Source organism: Arvicola amphibius, chromosome 6, assembly GCF_903992535.2.
Source record: "Arvicola amphibius chromosome 6, mArvAmp1.2, whole genome shotgun sequence".
NCBI classification, from domain to species: Eukaryota; Metazoa; Chordata; class Mammalia; order Rodentia; family Cricetidae; genus Arvicola; species Arvicola amphibius.
In genome coordinates, this window is record NC_052052.2 from 36588087 (window position 1) to 36615534 (window position 27448).

At 38.5% G+C, this 27448-nt stretch overlaps 1 protein-coding gene across 4 annotated transcripts in view; it reads right to left on the reverse strand.

The window, feature by feature from the left end:
- The window catches only part of Spata6 (spermatogenesis associated 6), a 105664-nt gene that overhangs the window by 7245 nt on the left and 70971 nt on the right, over positions 1 to 27448 (reverse strand). For all 4 annotated transcript variants that reach the window (XM_038333652.2, XM_038333654.2, XM_038333653.2 and 1 more), the window contains 4 exons: positions 27108 to 27195; positions 25673 to 25713; positions 20637 to 20821; positions 16254 to 16353 (listed from right to left, as the gene is read on the reverse strand). In XM_038333652.2, coding sequence (XP_038189580.1) covers positions 16254 to 16353; positions 20637 to 20821; positions 25673 to 25713; positions 27108 to 27195 — 414 coding nt within the window. The remainder of the gene's footprint in view (positions 1 to 16253; positions 16354 to 20636; positions 20822 to 25672; positions 25714 to 27107; positions 27196 to 27448) is intronic.

Below are 27448 nucleotides of genomic sequence, written 5' to 3' on the forward strand. Positions count from 1 at the left end.
TTTAAAAACATTTCTCCTACTTGGGAATTATATCATTTCCCTTTCCCCCTCCCAGGTCCTCCCACAAACCTCACCTTGCTCTCTTTCAAATTAATGCCCCCTTTTCATTAATTATTGCTACATGCATATATGTATAGGCATAAATATTCCTAAATATATCCTGCTCAATCTGTATAATATTACTTTCATATATATTTTCAAAAGAGCACATTATTTTTGTTATAATTTGGTTAGTACTGGTTAGCAAAGACTAGATATTCAGTAAATATTTTATGAAAAAGGAATAAATAGTAGTGGGTGTATCAAGATAGGTAAACTAATAAATTTACATAAATATTTATAAAAATAAATAAATATATCATAAATATATTACATGAACTTAAAAAAGATTATTCTTGCCTTCTGAGAAATAAGCACTAACGCTTTCAAAAATGACACAGATGCAAGGGTGCACTCACGACCTACAAAGAAAATGATTTACTGATAATAAGACAAAAAAAACACAAAAGAAAAAAACAGAAATGTGCGTCAATTGACATAAACATACATAGCCAAAGCTCCCATTTTTAACTTGTACTAGATACACACAGGGGAATTAGAAACCGGGTCATCTGAGCTAGTTTTTCAAGCTGCATTGTCTTAGTAAGTTGGCATGTGTTTTCTGTAATGTCTTAAGTATTGTCCATCACTGCTCACTCCTTAATCAGCACAAACACAGGTGAAGAGAGTAGGTAACAGAAACACACAGGGAATAGCATTAGTAGAATATGGGCCCATCTACTTCAGGTAAGAAAACATATCAACACAGACTGTGAAGAAAATATACGTTTTTAAAATTTGCTGGTGGTGTGATACTGCAAAAGACATTCATTGTCAAAATGTCTGTGAATAATAAACAAGTTAAAACATTTTGGAAGATGTACATACAATTTTAGCTGTCAAGACTGTTAGGCCTTACCATTATGAATAATTCCATGTATTTCTATTGGCCCTTTCTCTTCTCTTTAAGATTTTTATTGGTTATTAAAATAGTTTTCTTTTAGTTAATACCAAAATGATAAGTATTTAATCATTTATTTCCAAATTTTCCATTGGGTTTTTTCTTGATGGGCATTCAACCAAGTGAGAAAGACTAACAAGTGAAGAAATGAGTGGGAGGGTTGTCTTAAGGAGTGTAAGAGCACATCACTGGCACCACTAAAAAAGAACACTGCCCATCTGGATCAAAGATGGCACAATGGGAAATTATGACCCCAGAAACCAAACAGACCCCATTACCACATAGTTCTCGCCTGAAATAGTCATGCATGAATATACACACAGCCAGATGAATCTAAAGAAAGAGAGCCCAGAAGGATCATTGACAGATAGAGCGCCTATGACTGAGATGGGGAAGGGAGACAAGCATAGAAGAGTTACTTAGAATTTAGCTGGGTATGGCCCTTTGCCAGACCTCTAATCCACAAAATATAAGATGACCAATTTGAGCCAATGAAGTTATGATAATATGTGGCAACAATAGAAAGCAAACACAGCAACACAAACTCCCTCATAAAAACAAGCAGAAATTATTTTGAGGCTGGATGGGATGATTTATTGCAAATTAGGAAGGCTGAAAAAACATACTTTTTAGGGTATTAGGAGCAAACCTAATAAAGACTACAGATGTTCAGCTATCAAAGAGGCAATCCTTTCGAAAATGGACTCCGAGTATAGCACTATTTTTCATTAAGCATTGGAAGACTGGTGCACGGACTAGAGGCTGCGAACCACAGCTGATGATTGAAGGAAGGTCAGGACTAGGCACAGAGAAACCACAGAGGCTTTTCATGACTGTGAAAGAGTACAAGATAAAATTTAAATTCTGTAACATCTTATAAATCCAACCATTTTCCAAACCATGGCATGTATTGACTCACAAAGTTTCCTGGGACATCCGGGATTAATCTTAGCCGAAACATCTGGAATCCAGAGGGCAGTTTCCCACAGTCTAAAAGTGTTTAGAGACAGGGATCATCTACCAGGTCAAGGGCGCCACAGACGCCAGAAACACATCCCTGAAAGTACTGCTGACACTCAGTGTCCCCACTGAAGCTGTTTATAGACTGCAGACACTGGTTAGCTAAGATAAAAATCCAGCCCTGGCTATGGAAGCAGAGACTAATTTCTACAGATGGGAAAAATAAGCAGAATGTTTTATTCATCCCACAAGCATAAAGAATCAAAATGGAAGCGTAGAAAGTCCTCGCACATACAATGTGAATGTATTTGCTGACTTCTGAAGCTGGGCAGGCTGGTGACAAATGGGCTAACCCCAACATGTCTAAAGAGCAAAGATACCCTGCCCTACAATCATGGTACCTAAAAGAAACATTAACCAGAGAGATTGATAGAAAGCAGATGGGCACGGGAGTCCTGAAAAGGATGGTGAGCATGCTCCCACAGACACCTGAGTTCTGAGAGCAGCCAGAATGGCTTCAGTCAGAGTAGCTGCAGAATAGAGAAGATGGAAAGTATTAAAGTAGCCATGCAAAAGGTGTCACAATAAACAGAGACAGGGGAACTCAAATATAGTCGTGTGTCACTTAGTATTATCTTGAGAAATGCATCATTAATAGTGTGTATAATTAAACTAAAATAGTTATGACATCACCAGACAAAATACTCTCTGTGGCCCACCGTCACAACTGCAGGGCGACCCTGGCTGAAACAATGCCACGTAAATAGCGTCCTGATGTGGAAATGTACAGAATGAAGCCGTCTGTTCTCCGAAGTCAAGTATCCTCTGGGTATATATTTCTCTCAAATGGTCAAAGGTCAGTTCACCACGTCTGACAAACAGGAAAGAAATGCCTCCCTCTGTTTATTGGTAAAGGCCTGAAGGCTGTACTTGAAGTGGGGGCCAATGCCGTAAGTGAGAGCTGACTGGGATTGATCAGGACTCCGAGGAAAGATGAGCTGGGATTTATTAAACTCAGTGGAGCCTGTACTAGGTCTCTCCTTTTGGATCAAAGTTATTAGCTCTAAATGCCACCTGCCTGGGAGAGGAAAAAAAAACTTGTTCTCCATGTAGAAAGTCAAAAGCATTTTAAACATACAGAACTTAACCTAACAATAACAAAAATAAAAGTCAAAAAAACAAAGTTGCAAATACAAACACATTCAAAATACTGAATTTTAGGAAACAAGCCTTTATATTATTGTGACTGATATGATCTGATCAAGAAAATTGATGGAAAGTTAGACAACTGGACATATATTTAAAGAACTTCAGAAATGAGCCCATGAAGATGAATAAAAGATTTTAGAACTAACAATATAGTCACTGAAATAAGCAACTTGATAGGCAGGGCTAATAGTAGCACATTAGAATTAGTAATAAACAAAATTAATTAAATTTCAAAATAAATAGTCATAATAAAAACATGCAGAATGATAAATACGAAGAATCCAGGGATGCTGCAGTCAGATTGATGACTATCTTAAATGGCATCATAGAACCTACATCCAGCAACTGATGGAAGCAGATACAGAGATCCAGAGTGGAGCACAGGGCTGAGCTCTCGAAGTCCAGTCGAAGAGTGGGAGGAGTGAGAATATGAAGAAAGAGGTCAAGACCATGATGGGGACACCCACTAAAACAGCTCACCTGATTTAATGGGAGCCCACTACCTCTGGCCTGACAGTGAGGGAACCAGTAGGACCAAACTAGGCCCTCTGAATGTGGATGACAGTGTATGGCTAGGGGAGACTGCTGTGCCACTGGCAGTGAGACCAGGATTTATCCCTACTGCTTTTTTTTTTTTTTTTTTTTTTTGGCTTTTTAGAATCCATTCTCTCTGGAGGGACACCTTGCTCAGTCTAGATATAGTGGGCAGGGCCTTGGTCCTGCATCAAAGCAATGTGCTAGACTTTGTTGACTCCCCATAGGAAGCCTTATCCTCTCTGAGGAGTGGGGGATGGGATAGGGGAGGAAGCAGGAGGAGGAAAGGAGTGGGAACTGGATTTGGCATGTAAAATAAAAAAAATAGCTTTAAAAAATAAATTAAAAATATAATAAAATGAATTAGAAAAAAAATCCAGGGCTGGAGAGATGCTTTAGCTGTTAAGTGCACTGACTCTCTTCCAGAGGATCCAGGTTCAGTTCTCAACACACACACACAGTGGTTCAGAATTATCCGAAACTCCAGTTCCTGGGCATCAGCACACATTGGTACACAGACAAACACTCATATATAAAACATAATATATTAATATTGAAACTTTAAAAAAATTTCAAGATACTTGTGAAGCAGACTCAAAAGATCTAAAAGTTCAACATCCAAACAGTAAAAATGAAGGAATACTTCTAAGGCATACTTCAAGAGACAGTAGACTAGGACTCTTACTATGTCCTGAATGAGTATGCTGAGCTGGCTTAACACCTATCCTCACACCTTTTTAAAAAATGGATAAGAAAGCCTTAGGAATTCAGAATCAAAAAGCACTGTAAATTAAGTATCCCTAATCCAAATTCAAAATGCTTCAATATTCAAAATCTTTGAGTGTCAAAAAAGACATCAAAAATGGAAAATTCCAGAGTGACCTCATAAAATGGATCAAATCAAAATAAGGGTCAAGATTTTAAAAGTACTTAAATTCTTTTATATAATAACCCTTATGTTTTAAGTATATTAAGTGTATGTGGGACACAAATGAAGTTCATGTCAAGTGTATCTTGTCCCCAAGATCCCTCCCTTCCCCTCTCTTTTCCTCTCCCATTTTCTCATTTTTCTCTCCCTTTCTCCATATTAAATACATGTGTATGTACCTTTATACATATGAATGTACATGTAATATTGTATCCAACACATGAATACCCAAATTTCTTGTCCCCCTCAAGTCCTTAGTTACATTTCAAATTAGTGTGTGTGTACAGAAGGATACACACAACACTGTGTATGTGTACATTAGCCTCAAGTTACAGATACAGTAGACTGATGTGGTATCTTTTGTAAAATGTCAGTTCTCACTTCTGTTATTGTGGCTATAAAGAACATACAATCAAGATTTCAAGAATTTGTTTGTGGAACATAATTTGCTGAATCTACACAGAAAAAGTTAAAGCAGGCATGTTACACACACATACACACACACAACGATCCACTAAAGAAACCAGACATGAAATCATAATATTATGAAATTTTGAATGTTTAAAACCTCATCAAACTAATCTACATGTTATCATATATTAGAATACTGTGGAATCTGTGGAAAGAAGGCCCATAAGGCATTACCCAGGATAATTGTGGGTACCAATAATGTTGCAACTGACCTGGATGCTGTTTTATACATGTACACTTTGCTTATATTCATTCTATTGCACAAAGGATTAAACTACATAAATAATAAGATAATAATGCAAAACTACCCAAATAGCAGTACCAAAAATCCTCAGAAAACATGCGCAATGAAATGAAGTGACAGACAGCCCGTTAGTGTGGACCTAATTAACAAAGGAGGCTGGTCTACAACCTATGGAAGAGCATGCAGGGGCAAACCACAGGGCGTCCCCCTGGTAATGCCACAAGTCTCAGAAGCTCAGTGCATCCGCTTAAGGACAGTCACTGAAAGCAGATGCTTTCAACTTCCCTTGTGGTGAACTAAATAGTTTACAGGAAATTCCATAGGAGCTAAAACCACCTGGGGTCTATTAACTCTCCAAACTACCAGTCAAAATTGCTTTTCTCCATAAACCACACAGTAAAAATAACACCTGGGAACAGAATCCAAATTAAACAGAGAAATGCAAGGAAAGAAAAAAAAATCTATTCAAATGGGCAGAGAAAGAAAGCCAGGAGATTCTAGAAACCATTCTGTGCATATTTGGAGAAAAAAAATAATTTAAAGAAAGTATTCTCAAAGAATATGTTTTACAAATTACACTGAATTGTATTTTGTTTCTGAAGACTCAGAAAAGTATTGGTAAAAATGTAGGTGGTAGAGTGTTTACCAAGCATGCGTGAGGTCCACTAAGCTTAGGAAAAATAATTTCACAAAGCAAGATCATGAGTTAATTAAAGAGAAAAAGACACAAAACAAAAAGCTAGACAGCATCCTTTCAATCCTGGGTCTGCAGTGCAACTGAGGCCGCATCTTCCCTACTGGCCTCCTGGCCTCTGGGAGGAACACTGACCCTGCCAGTGGTGTCAAGCTGCTCTCTGAGACCCTTCATGCCTTCCTTCAAAACCGGTAGGTGGGAGACTCAAGTTCAGCTGTCAGCTTGATATGCAGCCTTGGTCCCCTCTGGACCACAGGTTCTGTGCACTGACTCTGGGGAAAGGTTCCTAGATGATTTGACATCAGTGATGCTAGGCTCTTTCTAAAATCACACAGCTGGTTATAACTTTTAGGCCCAGCTCACTAGCATCAATTGTCCCATTAAAACAAAGATTTTACTTCCTCAGTTTCTTAGTCAAAATATCACACAATCAGCCCAATATATTTCCTCTGAAAGATCACAAGTCAGGCCTCCATTTCTCTCAGCATAATCTTCTAAGTTACCACATCAGTTCATTAAGTTTGGACCACTCAATTGTTTTCAGAACCCAGCTCTTCAAAATCCTCTACCTTCCTCCCACAAAACAGACCAAAGCAAAAGCGCCACATGATCACGTCCACTGCAGCAAAATCCAATTCTCCAGTATCAGTGTGTGTCCCATGTTGCTTCTCTTTTGCTGTGTTAAAACACTGACCAAAACAACTTGGAGGGGAAAGAGTTTATTTGCTGTACAGGTTGCAATGCATCCTTGATGGAAGCCAAGGCAGGAATTCACAGTCCACAGTAGGCTGGGTGCTCCCATATCAGTTAGCCTCCCCCCCCCCCCCAAATGCCCTTACAGACATGTTCAGGTCAATCTGATGAGAAATGCCTCAGCCGAGATTTCTCCTTCCCAGAGAAGCTTTGATTTTGTGTTAAGTCAGCAAAAACTAAGCAGCATATGTGCAAACCAGACCCAATAACATGGAAAAGTCAAAGACCAGACAACAGAACTAATACTAAAGAAATAAAACATATTCACAGCAATTTAAGATATAATTAAAAACAATCAAATAATTCACAGTAAGCAACACCATAATGTATTCGAGTATGATTAATAAACTTCAAAGAAACACATGTGCACACACGTGTGCTCATGCACACACACACACTGAATTTAAAAAAAATTTGCAAGGGGCAAACTCTTTTCAGCAAATTTAATAGAATTCTCTGTGGAGATAATCATGTTTTAAAAGTAACCAAAGCATTTTATACCTAGACAAATCAGTGGCATGAAGGCTGAAGATAAAAGTAAAACTCACACTGACCCAGTGAATCTGTCTGTAGCAATCTGTTAAAACATGTTAGGCAACTAAAATGACTGGAAAAGACACCAAAATAAAACTCAGTTGTGAACACCTAAAATTTACACTCAGCACTCGAAATAAGGATAACAAAGGAGAGTGTTTAGCATCTTCTGGAACATACCTAAAGAACACACAGAACACCAAAATCATGGGAAAATGGAGAACAAGAAAATGTGGAATGCACTTATAAGAAAATGAACTATTCTCAACAATTTCTTCTTTGGTGATAGCTTGATATTTTTTCCTGAGAGTATTTTACTAACAAAATCAGTGAGGACTTGAGTATTATACCATAATACCCAACCATTGTTTGTGCCCTTGAGAAATGAGTAAGGAAATACTCCAGATGAGCTTAAAAGACTTGGGAGACAGCCTAAAGAGGTTCCCATCTTGGCCAAAGACAACATGATGGGGTCTTAATGGGAAGTAGCTAACAAAAAGGACCCTCCAGGAGAAAGTTGTATTAGGGGACCACCGTGGACACCATGATCAGTCCTGGCGGTGGAAGAGCATTAAAAGAGACAGTACATTATTTCTGAAACAACACGCTGGGGTCTTAAAGGGAAGGAGAGACTTGGCAGTTAAAGAATACTTGCTGCTTATCTAGAGAACTCGGGTTTTATTCCCAGGACCTACTCAGCAGCTCAAAACTGTCTCTAATTCCAGTTCCAGTGAACCTAATAGCCAATTCTGGCATCCAAGGGCACCAGGCATGTGCACAGACTAACGTGCAGGCAAAACACCCATAAACATGAACATATAAAAATTAAAATAGCTTCATTAAGAGGAATAATTTAAAGTAAAAGATGCTATGGACAAAATGACAGTAGCCCAAAGAAGGGCCTTCACACTTGTTGGATCTGGACAGCTAGTGACCATCACCATAAAGGAACAAGCCCATGACCTAAGACTGTGATAACTACTGAATCAAAGAAAGTATTTTTTCCTGCTCAAACCTGGTCAGTACCACTGAAATTAGAAAGTTGTAATAGCTTTGTAAATCTACTTAATATATCTTGGCAATGTAATGAGGGGGGAAGAAGGCTGGGAAGGAAAGAGTGGGGAGGAGGGAAGGAAGAGAGGAGGGAGGACAGAGGAGAAAGAGGATACTATGCAAAAAATAAAAGCACCAACTTGACCTTCCACAAACAGAAAGTCCTGAAAATGACATATAAATGGACTTCCACAGAAGGTGGGCAAACACGCACGGGTGACTTCACCTCTAGGGAGGCTCACATTACAGGGCATACTCAAGTGAATGATGATCACGTAAGTACTGACCACAGAGAAGGTGGGGGTGACTGCGGAGCTGCAGTAGGAAACTGTGGCTACACCTAGAGAGGTACTCCTGCTGCAACTGATAAAGGATGGTGCTTCAAACGTGCTGGCTATGAAAACAGGTTAGCACAGCATGGATAGCAAGGGAAGTGAGGGCAATAGGATGGCTCACTGAGAAATGGGCCTGCTGTCAAGCCTGAAGGCCTGGGTTGACTCTGGGAACTAACATGGTGGAAGGAGAACCAGTGCTTGCTACCTGTCTTCTGACCTCCATGCACACCCCCAACAATGCACTCACACTCACATGCACTCACACTCGCACACACTTGCACACACATGCACACACATGCACACACACTCACATGCACTCGCACTCGCACACACTTGCACACACATGCACACACATGCACACACACTCACATGCACTCGCACTCGCACACACTTGCACACACATGCACACACATGCACTCACACTCACATGCACTCGCACTCGCACGCACTTGCACTCACATGCACTCACATTCTCATGCCCTCGCACTCACATGCACTCACATGCACACACATGCACTCACACACATATTCACTCGCATTCACATGCACTCACACTCACATGCGCTCACTCACATGCGCTCACACTCACATGCGCTCACACTCATATTCACTTGCATACACACATACATAAGACTTAAAAATAATGTACAAAAAGGAAGACTCACCAGGTAGTGGTGGTGCACGCCTTTAATCCCAGCCCTTGGGAGGCAGAGTCAGACAGATCTCCGAGTTTGGGGCCAACCTGGTCTACAAAGTGAGTTCCAGGACAACCAGGACTGTTACACCAAGAAAACCTATCTCAAAAAAAAAAGCCTAAAACAAAAAACAAAAACACACCTCTACCCCTCTACTTTTAAAGAGAGCTTGGGACTCAAACATATTTTTAAGTAACCCAAGGGTAAAGAAAAACTTGCAAGAGAAAGTTTAAAAGTATGATGAACCAAATGTAAAAACAGCATCAAAGCTTTAACAATCGCCAGGTGGTGGTGGCGCCTGCCTTTAATCCCAGCACTTAGCACTTAGGAGGCAGAGGCAGGCGAATTTCTGTGGGCTCAAGGCCAGCCTAGTCTACAAGGCTGGTTCCAGGAGAGGCTCCAAAGCTATGGAGAAACCCTGTCTCAAAAAACAAAGCAACAACAGCAAAGAACCTTAATCAAGTTAATGGAGCACTTAAAGGGAAATTTACAACCAGAGATAGATAGATAGATAGATAGATAGATAGATAGATAGATAGATAGATAGATAGATAGATAGATTGGGGTCACGTACCAACAGTGCCATGGTTTTAAGAGATTTAAGTCTACGTTGATGGTGGAAGAGGAGAGAATAAAAATGCATTTGGGTCTTCCCACACGAAAAGACTGTAAATAGCTGTGTGTGTGTCACTATGTAATCCCTTCTGGGAGTTTAAAAACAACCAGGGAAAGGTATTTTCCCCATATTGGGCAGGCTCGGGGACATTCTCTTAGAGGCACATGCCATCCTCCCAAAACATTGAATTAAATGTTCTCTGAGCTAAAAGAGCTTTAAAACACCAAATTCTGCATCTTTATAAAGCTTTATAAAACAGTATTTCAATTTGCACTGTGTACAAGTTCAGCTATAAAATCTGCACCCTCCACTTGGCATCTGCAGTACTCCAGCTTCTGTGCCTGCTCTGTTTCAGCATCTCTGTGTTCTGTGGGAATTTTTTCTTTTCTCCCTTCATGAATCTTTCCTCCCTTCTTTGCACTTAGTTCAGGGCCTTTTGGGGCTTTTGCTCCTCCTTGAAGGCTCAGGGTTAGCAGACAGCTTTGTGGATCTTCTGGCAATTTACACTTTACCTTGGAGATCTCTTCTGTCTCTCTCTTCATCTTTTTGACCTCCCCAATGTTTTTAAGACTTATTTTTTATCATATGTGCATGTATGTATGCATGCATGCATGCATGTATGTATGTATGCATGCATGTATGTATGTGTGTATGTATATATGCTATGTGTGTCTGGTACTCTTGGAGGTCAAAAGAAGGCGTTGGATCCACCCTGGAACAGGAGTTACGAATGGATATGAACTAAGATGTGGGTGTTGAGACCTGAACCCAGCTCATCTTCAAGAGCAACAAGCTCTCTTAGCCACTGAGCCAACTCTCCAGCTGTATGCTTATCTCTTTCAGCCTCTACTTCAGGCTTCCTTCGGGTATGGAGGGGAGGGGACATAGGTGTCAAATGAGAGAATGCCGAGGCAATGGCAGGGTTTGGACCATCTGGGGACATGGCTGCTTCACACTGCTGGGCTTCAGAGGGCCTGAGTTTATGTAGCACTGGAAGCTGCATACCAGTTAGGAGGTGTATGATTTTAAAGAACAAGGTTTACTAAATTCTTATTACATGGCTGTCCTTCTAAAAATGCTACATATACTAAATATACAAAACCTATAGCACCCAAGAAGGAATTATAGAAATATCTTTGACAAAAGTCTGGTTTCAAAGTTGGCATAAAATATCACTTAATTCAGTGCCTGGCATAAAGTGACGATACAAGAAATTCCAGCTCAATGTGTATTTGAATTTCAGACTATCAGATCTAAATTACAATCTTTCCTGGCAAATCACACATCTTTTCCGACTGATTCCTCCGTCACACTGCTTTGGTAGGTCTCATTCAAAACTCTAATTCTTGCCCTAAACCAACATCCCACTCACTGCTACCAACCTAATTTCCTTACCAAAAAAGGAGGAGAAAATGCTGATACAGTAAGCAAGTCGGCAGCCATGGCTGCTGTGATCACACCGACTTTTCCTTAGCATGTACATATCGATGACCCTAAGGGAATATATTTTTATGTGCTTAAGTGTAACCACATCTCTGGGCTCATGTGTATATGGCTGTACTTAGTACTCATCACCAACTAATGGAGTAGTCAAAATTAAGGATGTCGCCTGAATTCAAATCCTGGTTAAAAGCATCTACAGTGGCTGTGTAACCTTATCCACGTCAGCTTCCTTGTCTTTGAAATACTACGTATTGCCTAATACTAATTTACAAGATTCCTGAAAGGAAAAATAGACCAATGTAGGCACAGCACCTAGCCTCTAATAAACATTACTTTCTGTGTGCCAACTTCAGTTTTTCTCTGAGAGTACAATAATCCATGCTTATGCTTTTTTATTCAAACACTTAACTGCATGCTGTAGCACACTGTTTTCTTTTTTTACTGTTTCATATTCATTCGGTGGTTTATTAAAATACTTTATGCTCCTTACAGGAAGAAAATGTGATTTCACGAGAAAAGCCTCTGAGCTTTGTATAGTGCTGTGCAGAGCACAGAGCTGCTTGGGAAGAGGATGCTGTATGAATGAATGTGGGCAAGAAATGTTGCCTAATAATAAGTTTGTGCTCCATTTGCTATTGGACTCTATTGAAGTTAGTGCCTAGCATAAGCCAACATGAGCAACATTATTTTACGTCCCAGTAAGTCAAGCCAGAGGCAAATAAAAATTAATTTTAAAAAGTGGAGTGATAGTCACCTACTTCTGAATAGGAGGATGAAGTAGACTGACTACATTAACTCTTCTGCTACTTAAAAGCACCAGAAAGCTGCTCAAACAACAGGAATTGCAGTGGGGAGATCACCCTGAAGAGGTGAACTAATAATGGTCCACAGCTGGCTTTCTGCTGGAAGCATCTGTGGCTTTTGACCACAGAACAAAAGCCAAGACTCTATACTCTGTTCCACGGTTCCACCTCTGGAGGGCAGAACCCCTGTGCTAGACAGACAAAATTCAAGACCTCAGAAGCAAACCACAGTGAGGCTCCATGGGTGCAACACGGAGCTTACTACCCCCTCCATGATGAGCGTTGGAAACTGCAGAGCGAGGGAGGCACTAAGGCGAAATCCTGCCAAAGGAAAAGGGAGTGAGCAAGTTCCGAGAAATCCGTGCTGAGCAAGCTGCAGAATTTCCTTCTTGTGAGAGGAAAGGAAACCTGGAATCACACCAACTCTTGCTAAAATTGAGAGGACTGAAATGAAACTCTCAATATCGTTTTACTGTTTAAAATTTGGAATACAATTTTAACTTCACTGAAAAGTTGCAAAGAGGATACAGAGGCATACACAGAAGCGCCCCCTTTAATTGAGGGTCTCTTTGCGTGCACATCTGAGATAACAAGGGTACACTCAGCAAAGCTAAGACCCTCTCATCAGCACAGCACCGACCCACTAGCTGCCAGCTGTATTTGGATCTCTAGTCTTCTCGACAATGCCCTTCTGCTCTTACAGGGTTCAGTACAGAATACCCATAGCATTTAGTCAGCATGTCTCCTTATCTGTGACCAACTACTTGCTAATTGTAAGAATACTGCTCGGGTAGTTTATATTTGGGTTGTGAGACTAGCCTGTTTAGCCACTCTCTAACCCAGGGCGTGCATGTTTTAAAAGCAGTCTTTCAGTACAGATGTGTTTTCTCAAGTTAGATTGAGGTCACAACATCACCGAGAACCCTTCACGCCACATGACCCTAAAGAGAACACAATGATCACTTGTGATAGGAACTTGGGCTAGTCCCTACTCCTCCACTCCACACCATATGGGTCTGGGGATCAAATCCAGGCCCTGTTGAATAGTTTTCACCCAGACTAAAGCTTTCTATTCTTCTAGCAGTGCCGTTCATGAGGCAAACATCTATAATTTTACGAGATCAAATTTAATTTGTTTTTATCTGGTATGGGTTGTGTCATGTCAAAAAAATTCCTTGCCAAATATGAATTGTCCATATTTTCTCCATGCTTTCCTTTGAAAGTATTGTAATAATAAGGTCCTTTCATCTGTTGTGAAACGTGGACCAAGGGAGCTTTCTTTTTTGTTGTTGTTGGGTTTTATTTTCACACAGAACCATTTGTTCCGAACACAAAAATACAAGGTATTGTGGGGGGAGACAGCCTGCCTTGATAGCCAGAGGACACAAGTTCAGCCCCACTACCAGTGTAAGCAACACCAGGGAGTGGTGGCACACCTGTAATCTCAACACTGGGGAGCAGGGACAAGAACTTCCTGAGGCTCTATTGAATTTTATTTTATACCTTTTCACATACAAGTGATAGCATTTGTGTGGGTCAATATGTGGAATCTCTGTTCTGATAATTTGATGTCTGTGGCTTTAGTGAATCGTACACTGTCCTCAACACAGCAAACTGTTAAGGCCAGATGGTGAGGCTTGCACACTTGTTCTTTTGAGAAGAATTTTCCATTGCTCGTGGAGAGTTGTTGAGGAATCAATATTTTTTGAAGATGTAGCCACAAGAAGGTTTCCCACGCTCCAATGCAGAGCACACACAAGTGTAGACTTAGTGCGTTATTTTTTTAAGGCATAGACAAGAGATTGGAGGAGTTGTTTTGGAGACATGTGGTAATGATTAGAGGGGAAATAAGAGGCAGATATGACCATATTTCATTGTATAGATGTACAAAATTATTAAAAATAATTTAAATGCATGTATATATGTGCCTATGTGTGTACATGTGTGCTCATGTACACATGTGCCACAACACATGTATGGAAGTCAAAGGGCAACTCTCAGGAGTAGGTTGTCACCTTCAACTATATGAGTTCCCAGGGATTGAACTTGGGTCATAAGGTTTGGCAGCAAGCACCTTTATATTCTGAGTCATCTTATTGCCAATATTTGGTTTTTAAAAGTATGCTGGGGTTTTAAGACATCAAAAGTTAGCTGGAGAGATGGCTCAACAGTTAAAACACTTGCTCCTCTCAGAGAGGGCTAAGCTCAGTTCCCAGCACCCAAACGGTGGCTTACAAACATCTGGACTCCAGTTCCAGGGTATTCTGTGCCTTTTCCTGCTCTCTGTAGGCACCAGACACATACATAATATAAATGCATACATTCAGGCAAAATGCTTTTACATATAAAATAGAAATAAAACATTTTAAAAATTAACAACAAATGGACTGGGAACACAGCTCACTGTCAGAGCATCTGCCTGATATGCACAGGGTTCAGCACCAAAAAGAAGAGAAATCATTACATCATGGGTTCTAAAGCTCACTGAGGTTTCAAATACTTCATCTTCCACTTTATGTGTCAGCGTGGCACATTTCTCTGCTCACTACTCTTCTTCATTCACCTTTTCCCATTCACATCACACCCAGACCACATATATTTTGGTAGGATTAAACTTTCAACCAGATACTGCTGGAAATTTAAAGTCTGTTTCTCGCTGCTCCCAGATGAGGAACAGGGTAGATATGAACCCAAAGCAGATAATTGCTACCTTAAACCAGCAATGAATCTTGTGTTTTAGCAATGTAGAAATGTACATTTTTAGATAGTACTAGATTTTAGGGTATAGCAAATTATTAGGGAATGCAGAAATAACATGTGTTATAATAAACATACAAAAAGTTCAATATTTCCCATCGCAATACTATTAGAGAAGTCAGCAAGTAAATAATTTGTCCTGTGTGCATGTTAGAGCAATAGGCTAAAACACCATAGTTTTTAAAAATTTAACTAAAGTGGTAAAAAAGAAAAAGAAATATTAATTTTAATCTATACAAAAGCTACAACAATCTTAATTAAAATGCAAGATTTTTACTTTTGTAAAAGAAAACTGATAAGACTTGAAAAATACAAACAACTACAATTAATTGTTTCAGACTGATGAATGAAATCTAAAAACCTAATACAAAAATATTATACTGTTATGACTCCAAGTTACCACAAATATAAGCACATTTATGTACTTTATCTCGGAAAATATTGTATACTGCTCTTCCCTAAAATGAAGCTAAACCTGACCCGCTCTTCTCTCTTCAGCATATTTATTGATGTGTAGGTCAGCTCGAGAACTGATTTGAACGAGGTGCTCCACACATCCCCTTCCTCCCTCATCTGCCTCGAGAAACAAATACGCCTTCCCCACATGGAATCTTCTCACTGGGTCACAAAACAAGACTTCCAACAAAATGAAAACTTTGAAATGATTATTATGAAGTAACTCTTCTGTGACATTTTATAAGATGACTAAAAATGCTTATAGTTCAGAAGATCAATGTTAAATATCTAGTATAATAGTAAAACATGAAACAAAAACAGCACTCACTCCCAGCCCTGACGACATCATTCTGACCCGGACAAAATCAGGACACACACGGTTCAAGGAGAGAATTGATGATACGACTCCACCAAAGTTGTTCTCTGACCTCACATGTATCACAGTACATGTATGCACAAGAGCATGCACACACACACACTCACACACACACACACACACACACACACTCACTAAATAAATAATAAATAAATAAATAAATAAATGTAATAAAATACATAAAGATAATAATCAAAAGGCATTCTGCATGACTCTGGCCAAGCAGGAAGTTAGTTATGTGGCTTCTAGCAAACCCAACAATTCCTTCAGAGAATGTATTTTCCTTCCGCATAACTAAGAATCACAACCTGTAAGCACCTTGGCTGGATTGGGGAGCCTATTTAATAAAATAAAAACTATATAATTAAAAAGAGAAAACACTAGGAACTAACGCAGATATGTCTTGCGTGAGCCTGATGGGATTTCAGGACGTCCTTGACCCGGTCGTGGATCTCATCACAGTTTGAAGGTGAACACCAGTCAGAGTGGAACCTGTGGGGACAAAGAAGAGTAGCGCTTAAAAAGAGGAAAGAAACAAAACTTTCCCCAAACTTTATAATCTCCAAATAATATAGTTTCTCCCCGTGGCCAGCAATGAGGAGAAAGAACTCATTCACGCACTTATTCTCAGCTGCCCTATCAATTTTCTGCAAGGTCTAAAAATAGTCTTAATAATTAACTTTGACGTGTATTTGGGAGACGATATCTACATATCTGATTGCTATAATGATTTTGACAATCACTCTTTAGCAATTACCTCTAAATAAAGATGTAGATGTTTGCATCAGAAAATAATTCCACATGCAACATCTTTAAAATTAGTACTTATTTTCTAGTAATTGATATACCCTAAAACTATGTGGAAGAAACAGGAAGTTACAACCCACAAATTTTATGAAATAATCAGTGTGTGTGTGTGTGTGTGTGTGTGTGTGTGTGAAATAAAAAAAATACCTAGAATCTACTCACATTTCCATTTCCACTCAGAATGGGAATTATTCTGAAATATTCCACTTCCAAATAGGAACAAAATGGTCCCTTCTCAACAAAGGTATATCACCTCTCTATCCGCTATTAGAATCATACTTTTAAAGGAATGAAGTATTAATATAGATGAGAAAATTATAAATTTAATTAAAGTCTGCACATTGGGATTTAAAATGTCAGAGAAGAAATAAAACATCTTTTCATTCTGCTCTTCTTTAATCCAAAATTGACAGTCATATAATTAAGCTATTTTATTTTATTCAGGTCATCATGAAAAGTTCCTGATTCCCTTAATTATAATGCATATATTTGAAGTGTTATTGATAATCCCCCTATAAAAAAATAGTGTGTTAATATATTACTTAAATCTGGTTCCCTTTTTGTTTTCAGCTTGTTCTTACTTACAAAATTAGAATATTACATTATTACACAAAGTATAGGTTATTAAATAGGTGGATGTTTAAATGATATACTTTAAATGACATAATCAATAGACAATCAATTTAATAGATAATCCCAAACAATCTCTCACATAGACAAACCCATTGTGGAACACTAAGATCCAACTGTGCAACTCCAGGGCCTACCGATGGCACTATGAGCATCTAGATCCACTAGTCTGTGCTATGGCGTAAGGAATGCTTGCCTCACAATCTTTAATATGATTTACAAAAGAAAAAAACTTAAGCATGATTTAAAAGGGCACCAATTCTTTTTAATTAGGTATGCTAATATCTAAGTCTGATTTTAGCAACATTGTAAAGTGTAAAACAAATCTGGGTCATAATATTAATATTTATACTTAGAGAAAATGTGCTTCTGAAATACAATCAAAATTGAAACCATTTTATGGCATGGAAATTTCTGAAGGTATTTTTTAAGTGGGTGAAAAGAAAAAGCATTTGGACTAAAACAAGAATTCATTGGCATAAACTGATAAAGTTTTTAAAATCTGTTTATTATAAACCATGATCAAAGAGTTAGCATTTTACTGTAATCTTAGAGAAAATGTAATTTTAATGAGTACTATACATATAAACTTCTGACGCTGTGCCTCTGACATACAACTTCCAGACAAGACTGTGACCGGGTGACAATGCGCGTTGGTTTCGGTTTCTCTTACAACTGTGTCACGACTACAGAGGATTGTGTAAACACCTGCAAATGCATCGCCAGTGACCTAGAAAACCAAACCTGAGAGCGCCGTCCATTTAAAGAGGGCTACTGAGTCCTGGAAAGAATAAAGCAATTTGCTCCTAGTAATATGAATTAAATGCTAGGGGTATGTTCTTCTTTATAGATTAAATACATGAGTTCAAACTAATTCACTATTTATTTTAAATGTGTCATATTTTCACTGAATCAAAAGTAAAACAGGCAATTTTGACTATTAAGAGCACTCATTTTATTTCCGCAAAAAGCTTAACCACATTTATTTGGCATGAAAGTAAAGTATCCTAACTCTCCTGAGGCAGACAAAGGAGGATCAACACAAGGTGAGGCCAGTCTGGTCTACATAGCAATTTCCAGGACAACTGAGTTTACAGAGTGAAACCAGGTTTCAATAAGATTTGAGGGAAGATGGAAGAGAAAGAATGTAAACAGTTATAATTATATAATTATAATATAATTGGACAGCTAATTTTAGCTATATTCAATAAAAAATTTATAGACAGTTAACATTATATACACAAATAAAATAACTCAGGTCCCTGTGTGTGTGTGTGTGTGTGTGTGTGTGTGTGTGTGTGTGCATGTGAGAACTCTCCTATATCACAATACCATTCCTCTTAGACATGATTCTAATGAACTAGAAATGGCATCAATCAAAATTCATCAAAACGTAGAGAACAGTGATAGCAGGTGCCGGGCTCCAATTGGTGCATCTACAACACAACCCTACACTTAAGCTCAGGGAATAAGACTGAAGAGGAGGGAGTGAGAAGACCTTAAGAATCAGAGCACCAGGATGCCTACTGCAAGATAGTGTCTTCTAGAGATGAAAGGGATGATGCACACATGAGATCTCAGAAATATGGCTGCATAAAACAAGGCCTACATAATGACAGCACTGGGAAACATGAACATGAAAGGGGAAAAGTTCCAGAGGCTCCAACCCTAGATGAAGAGTTATAGGAAATCAGTGGCCACTAAGGGGAAGGAAAATCAGATTTCTCTAGGAAAGAGACCCCTATAGATTACATAATTCCAAGACCTAAACACATGTATACATGAGCAATACTAAATGGATCCAGTATGTATGTGTACATATGTGCATGTGTAACAATAATGATTATAGAAGACGAGGTCATGAATTTAAGAGGGGGTAGGGAAAGACATGGGAGGAGCCTTAAGGAAAGAGGAGAGGGGAATGATGTAAATTTAACACTCATGCATGAAATTCTAAAAATCAAAGTAAATTAAAAAATATTCTGCATCTCACTCCCAAGAGGCCAGTGTCACACATGTACTCACGTTCTCTCCTCTCCTTCCCTCCCCCAGTCCAAATGTTTACAAAGCTAATGAAGAAACAGATAAATTTATCTGTTCAGAACAGAATGTTTTAATGCAGCAGCCATACCTTGTTCAAGATAGCTTGTTCAGCCAGACTATTGATATTGTCTCTACAGCTAATTAAATAATTGTAATTATGCCTGGTGAATAAACTTAATACGCTTTAAGAATTCACTGGCTACTTTTTTATGCCATCTCTAACCATGGAATGTGAGCATCAAAGTGTTGGAAATATATCTCCCAAGTTTCAATTTTTCTGTAAAAGTTTTTTTTTAAAATAACCTAGAATTTTTAAATGGGTAAAGAATTGTCTTATATAAAAATGGTGGGGGTTTTTCCATGCCAACATATAACCACCCTTCTGACTTGGATGCAAGCATTCCTAGAGGGAGTGCTTTACTCTTCCCACAATCTATATTCTACTGGACTGCTGGCAGGAGGTAAATGAGAAGCCAGATGCCACACAACAATGCATGCTTCACTACTGAGACTAATCAGAAAATTCAGCCTAGGATATTTCTATACTTAGGGTCAGTCAATAATAATAAATCACTATTGGTCTGATATGGGAGGTGCTGTATGATGTGAACATCTTTTATTGCCATTGGTTAATAAAGAAGCTGCTTTCAGGCAATGGATTAACAGAGTAAAGGCAGGCTGAAAAAGAAAGAGAGCGAGCATAGGCAGAGTCAGAGAGAAGCCATGTAGCTGCGACAGGAGACAGATGCCTCTGCCGGAGCCTGTTGAAACTTTGCCTGTAGGCCACAACTTCACTGTGATGCACAGATTAATGGAGATGAGTTAGTTTAGGATATAAGAGCTAGATAAAAAGATGATTAAGTTTTGACCAGACAGTATCGCAAATAATATAGTTTCTGTGTAACTGAAACTGTGGGTCTGAGCAACCAAAAACAAACAAGCAACTTTCACCAAAATGGGTCTACTAAAACAACCTATCACAATTCAGATTTTCACTTTAAGAATATATTAACTAATTAGGAATAGAGTCCAGATCTGGCTAACAAACTCACTTCAAGTAAACTGTGGTAGAGAGAAATATCAACATAATATATAATCTATTCTAAGCAAACAATTTAAGTAAGCCTCAAAATTAAAATTTAATTTTATAAATAATTACATTATATGAATATGCTGTTCCCTGTTTCTAATGTCAAACATTCAAAAGATGAAAAGTATATCCCAGGATGGTCTTGGACTCATAGTCTTTCTGTTTGGAAAGAAAAAAAATGAAGAAAAACAGAAATTACACTTACCTTTCCCTGAGAGAGCCTCTATTTAGCACAGGGCTTTGACAATGCTTTGGTGCTGTTGAGGGTGCTGAATGGACTAGTAAGGTCCTTGCAGAATGCTGGGGCTTGCTACATGGCCTTGGGCTCAGATATTCCTCACACCTTTCGAAGGGATCCTCAAAGTCTCTCCCATGTGGTGTCCTGATAACCTGTTTTAAAAAATACATGTGTATCTATCTATATGTGCATACATACACACATACACACACACACACACACACACACACACACACACACATACACGCACACTATAAAATGAATACGATATATTTTTGATTTTTAATTATTTTCTTTTTGGAAATTGTAATTATATCCTATTTCCACCATTTTCCTCCCACCAAATTTTCCTATATACCCCTCGCCTTGCTCTCTTTCAAATTTATGGTCTTATTTTCATTAATTATTGTTCCACGTGTATTCCTAAATACATGAAATCATCAGTCAGTCTGTTGAATCACTGGTCTGGATAATTAATTGGTGTGTTTGTCACTGGATAAGACTATTTCTCCTAATCTGAGCATTATTTAGTTGCCTGAAGTTTTTTTGTGTAGAGGTTGAAGCCTCCTGGGCTTTCCCCCATCCACTGAGTAGGGGTGTGATGAGTATCTTGACTGGTATATATAAAATAAAGAACACAAATGAACAACCACTGATTGCTTAGTTTAGCTATGAGGGTCGGGCAGGTACAACTCACGCTCTCCCTCTAACCTCCACTCACTGCTTTTGGAAACAGCCAGATACATAAATCAAGACAGAAAAATTAACAAATTTGTACAACTGTGGAACTGTACCCAAGTAGAATTCTATTAAGGATAAATAGCTTTAAGACCTAAACACAGAGCAAGATACATAAATAAAATATGAATCATTCCAAGGAGCATTACATTCCACCAGACGAAGTAAAATAAGAAAGGAGATCAGAAATGCTGGTGGGTGGAATGCGAACAGATGAAAAAGAATCCTTTTAAAGAACAGTGAGCATGGACCTCACAGTGAGGAGAACACAGAAAGAGAGACCTGGACACACAAGGGCCATGTTAGGGAATCAGCCCGTGTCCTTAACACATAGGAGGATGAACAAAGAAGATGTGGTGCATGTACACAATAAAGTTTTATTCAGACAAAGACACAAAATTACAAGAGTTGAAGAAAAGTGGATGCAATTGGCGTTTGTCATGTTTAGTTCAATAGATCTCACAATGTGCAGCATATTAAGGGGGAAACATATAACTTAGTGAAATAGGAAAACCTAGAACAATTGCATCCATATGGCTTAACTACACGAGGAATTATGGCCCACCTGCATTCCACATAACCTTCTCCTGACTTCCTCAAACTTTTAGCCAGGAAAACAAGGCTGTAAACCTGTGAATAGCTTCAGTATTTACCCCCATAATGATCTTCCTGAAAAGCAAAAGGCTCGATCATCAGTTGGGTACCCTTCTCAAAATAATACTGGTTCTTCTCTTTGTCTGGACAAGCAATGCCCTTCTCAGAACAGATGAACCCTTTCCTTCACTACTCACCTATTATGACTGGTAAACCTCTACCTGGTGTTTATTAATCCTAAAATTTTATATACAAACATTACCAATTAAATTCTCCACTGAATGCTCTCCATTAAAATGTTCATGACTCCAAACCCTGCAAGTATCAACTCTTAACTTTTTATTTCCAGAGATATTACTGTCAAGGCAGTATCCTCCCTTTCTGTATTATGTCCCAAAAAACTTCCTTTGAGGTCATCAGAGCATACAGCTATTTGGGGAGGCATCTAGTGACAACCCCAATGGCCACTAAAGTCTATAAATTCAAGATACAGTTAAAAGCCTGAGTGCAGAAATAGAAACTTCCTCTAAGATCCTCCGGATCCTTCAGCCCCTTCTCAGAGGTCTCTGTAGCTGTCATGGTGAAATAAGTCTTGTAGTGGGTTTGTTAAACTAAGTCCAAAACTAAGCACAGGCTTCTAGGATGGCATAACCATTTAAGTAATATTTTCATGTGTTGGTGGTGCATTGCTGATGGTTCTACAATGTATCTCCCTGGTATTTTTCTATGAGTCTATAGGAGAAGGTTACATTTATGTAAACAAATGTAAATTACTAAACTCATCTTTGAGCCAGGCCCAGAGAATGACAATGTAGGCTGTTCTCATTGCAATAGGAATGCGTTACTAAGTTACTTCTCAGATTGTTGCTGGATCTTGGCTTGTGGTTTAGATTTGGTTGTTGTTTGCCTGCTTGCTTTCTTTGCAGGCAAACTGCCTCCTGATGAGCTCACCTCAGACCTTTTAGCATCATAAATTCAAGTCCTAAATTTGAAACAACCAATAATCTAGATCAATGTCCAGTATAATCAACCAACACTGACAGACTTTCATGAACTACATGCTCCTTCGAAGCCAACATTTCCTATGTAATAAGGCTTTTATGTTGCAGGCTATTTACTGAACATTAATAATCTTCGACTGTCTGCTCATTTTTAAATGACATAATTTCATCAATGACACATTAGGACCACAGAGCTCAATGTTACTGAGATGCTTTTTCAGTTCTCCTTGATCATGTCAAAAACCTTTAGCTTTTAGTTGCCATAATCTGACTCTCAAAAGTGGTGCAAAAACCCATATGATAAAAGGTTAAGCCTAAAAAAAATCAGGAGGTGGTAAAACTATTAAGGGTGGGGCCTACTGAGAAGTCTTTAGGAGATGGCAGAATCCAGTGCACCTCTCTCATGCATCCTGCATCCTGATGAGAATGGATTTTTCCTGCCATGTGCTTCCACCATATGCCACCTTGTCAAAGCAATGGGACCAATAAACTTTTAACTGTGAGTCATGTTTTTCTTTATAAGTAATTGCTTCTGGTATCTGCTATAATAATCAAAGCTGGAAACTGGAGAGATGTTCAGGGATTTATTTTACTTGTTGCTCTTACAGAGGACCCAAGTTTGGTTCCCAGCATCCACATGGTGGTTTACAACCACTATTAACTACTCCAGTTCCATGGGATCTGATGCTCTTCTGACTTTCCTGAGTACAACACATGCAAATGGTGTACAGGAAAGCAAAACATTCATATCAGATAAAATAAAGTCCAAAAAAGTTTAAACTAATAGAAAATTGATGAGCAGAATGTCAAAGCATTATGTATATTGTCCCTAATAATTATTAGAGTCCAAATACACAGGGATTCGGTTAATATCTACATTACTATGAAATAGCAACAAGAGTAGAGATGATTTCTAGTTTTGCTACATGATAGTTTCAGTCACAAAATCCTTGTCAAAGGGGAGAGAGAAGTTCACAGCTAGAGTGCCACAGAAGCCACTTAACATTTGCCACAACTCATGCTCATGTCAAGAATGCAACAGAAGTCACTAGACATCTGCCACAACACGTGTTCATGTCTAGAATGCAATGGAAGCCACTAGACAGACATCCAGCAGAACTCGTGTTCATATCTAAAATGCAACAGAAGCCACTAGACATCTGTCACAACTCATTTTCATATCTCAAATGCAAAGAACATAACTAGACATCCACTCCAACTCATCCTGTCCTCCTCCAGAGTATGGACATTGGTAAGAAGCATCTTTGCATCAGTGGAGGAACTGTGACCAGTGCTGACAGCAAAACACAGACAAATGTCCATTTCAAAATGTCCATCTCTCTCAGAAAACAGAGCCTTCTGTTAACAAAGGGGCCTGTGAGGCCCCAGAGTAAGGGAGACCCCAAATGAGTTATTGCATAAAACAAAGCAGAAGTTTAGAAGCTCCTTCTATTTGTTAAAATTTAAAATTAAATCTCTACTATATTTAGCTTCTGAAGTTAGGGCCTTATTTGTACAACAAATAGCATTACCCTGGGCAATTTAGAAGTTGATATTTTAATACACTGGCCTTAACATAAAGCTAAATATTCATGTATGTATTCCTTGGGAACAGGTAGCAAGGGAACAGATGTTTACAGATAGAAAAGTTAAGAATAATGTAATATAGCAGAAAAATTAATAAAATTCTTGCCTATGATAGGTTAGAAAATAGAACACATAACTTCCAAGCTTATGTCTCTAAGGAAACAGCTGGCAAGAAACATGGTTGCACTTACTTTTATCTACATTTATCAAAGACTCTTAAGAAGTAATGAACTTGTACACAGTTTGTTTCCATCAACAGATGAAAATTGGGAAAATATGATAAATATAATGGAATATTATGTGATCTTAAAAAATAATGAATTCCTGATACTTGCAACAAAATGCATGATTCTAGAAGCCATTGATCTAAGGAAGTCAGATGCAAGAAGACAAAAGACTCTAACTTCACTTATCTCTAGAGTCTGAAAAAGCAGAACTCATAAAAGGAGTGTATGGATTGGAAATTGTCAAGGGCGATGGTGGTGAAGCCTTCAATCAAAAGGATGGAGTTTCTTTTTTATTACTTGTTTTAATTTCTTTTAGTATATTTTAAAAAACAATCCAAATTCAACTTCCTCCCCTCCTCCCACTGCCTCTAAACACCCTCCTACCCCACCCCTGCAATCCTAAGAGAGGGCAAGGCACCTTGCCCTGTGAAAGGTTGAAGGCCCTCCCCACTACATCTAGGCTGAGCAAGGTATACATCCAAAGAGATTAGGATCCCAAAAAGCCAGTACATGCAGCTTGACCCATTAGCTCTATCATCTTATTGGTTAACTCTTACATCTTAATTTAACCCATTTCTAGTAATTTGTGTATCACCATGTGGCAGTGGCTTACCAGGTAAAATTCCCAGCGTCTGTCTCTGGCAGTTCCATGGCGTCCCTCTGACTCTGCCCTTCTTCCTCCCAGCATTCAGTTCCATCTTTCCCACCTACCTAAGTGCTGTCCTATCAACAGGCCAAGGCAGTTTCTTTATTCATTAATGCTAATCACAGCACACAGAGGAGACTCCCACAGCAGAAATATCCTCATGCTGTTTGAAAACCAAAGCACTTGTCATAATATATTGGTTTGACACACCTTATAATCCTTGGATCTGCAGCAGCCGAAGTGATGGTGATCTGGAAAAGGTTGCACAAGACAAAGGATCAATACGCAACATCAGAAAGGCAAAAAATCAGATTCACCTGTGATTTTCAGTATTTCTCAACATTTCTCAAACCCAAGCCAGACAGCAGATTTCAAAACCACTTTAAAATCCCTCCGGAGTGCTAGAGCACCAAAACGACACCCAACCCAGAAGGTTAACATGTCAGTTCTTTCACAGGTCAACGACTTTACAGGGGCTGTAAAGGTTTAGAGAGACCCTGTCTAAAACACAATACAAATGGAAGAAGGAAGTAAGAAAGAAAGAAAAGGAGAGAAGGCAGGAGGCAGGGAAGGAGGGAGAGAGGGGGGAAGGAAGGGGAAGGGAGGAAAAGAGAGAGAGAGAGAGAGAGAGAGAGAGAGAGAGAGAGATTCAAGAAACTATGAATATACTCAGACAATCTTCCATCAAATGTTCTGGCTGTAAACATACAAGTTTAACCAAAGTCCATTTTCTTTAACAATGCTTAAACAACAATAGAGTATGTTTTCTAAAAAGAGCATTTTATTTTTTCATTTCATGCAGCCAGAAATGGAAGACATCCAGGCTCACTGCATGTTATGATTCCATTTTTCTTCCTTTTATATCATTTTTCTTCTATCAAGATTCCTCAGTGTGTAGGAAATTAATGTTAAAGGTTGCCAGCGTACACTTGCTGAGATACTACCACTGTCTACTGATATTAATATTCAAATACTCTTTGCTATACGAGGACATCTAAGCATCTTCAAAAAACAACAAAAATACCCTCACATTGAACTTTATCTCACCAAAGAGACTAGGGCTTAACAAAACATTTTCTTATAAATTAAATCTAAAGACTTCATCATTTCAGAAATATTATTTTAGCTGATATTCATTTGCTAAGTGTGTATGTTTACATACTTTTCATGGCAACATTTGCCATGTTATCTCATATCCTTATTGGTTAATTATTGTGGGGTTTAAAATTACTTTTCAAGAATACTATATGTATATAAATAAGTGGCTATACATATATGTATTCCAAAACTATAAACCTGAGTTATTTCACTATGGTATTTCTCAAAATCTTTTCTATAAATTAACACATGCTAAAGTGAGAAATGTGTTTCATAGTCAAATAAGTTTAGAAAATGCTGAGTAAAAGACAAGTTATTTTTACTAAAAGAAACTACAGTATTGAATATGCTAAAATTATTTAATATTCATTTTAATCTAAAAGAATAGCATGCTTTTAATAGCACAGAGATTCAATTCTTTCTAATTGCAAAAAGCTTTATCACAATATATAATAATGCAGCAAAAATTGTGCTTTCCTTAATCAGTGCCAGGTAAGGCTTGACAGTAGCTCAAACGACAAGAGTAGGAGAAAGAACTTCCCCTTACCATTGTGCATCCTGGCCCATTCATCTCTTTCACAGTCTCTGCCAGGTGGTCCAAATAAAGTATCAGCCCTGGGACTTGGGGGATCAACCTAGAAGAAAAAGGATTTGCAATGTGAAAGAGCACTTCAACCTTCCGTTCCCATGCTCAATCTTACAACACCGCTAAGCAACTACAGAGCATATGCCACACAGCAGGTGAATTCCACGGGGCTTCTCTGCTCCAAAGTCAGAGTTTAATCACTTGTTTACTATGCACTTTTCAACAGAGCTAAAATTAAATGCCACCAAAAAAAGAACAAATTTGAAGCTAAGTAATACCCTGTTTCCAAGTTTGGTTTTGAC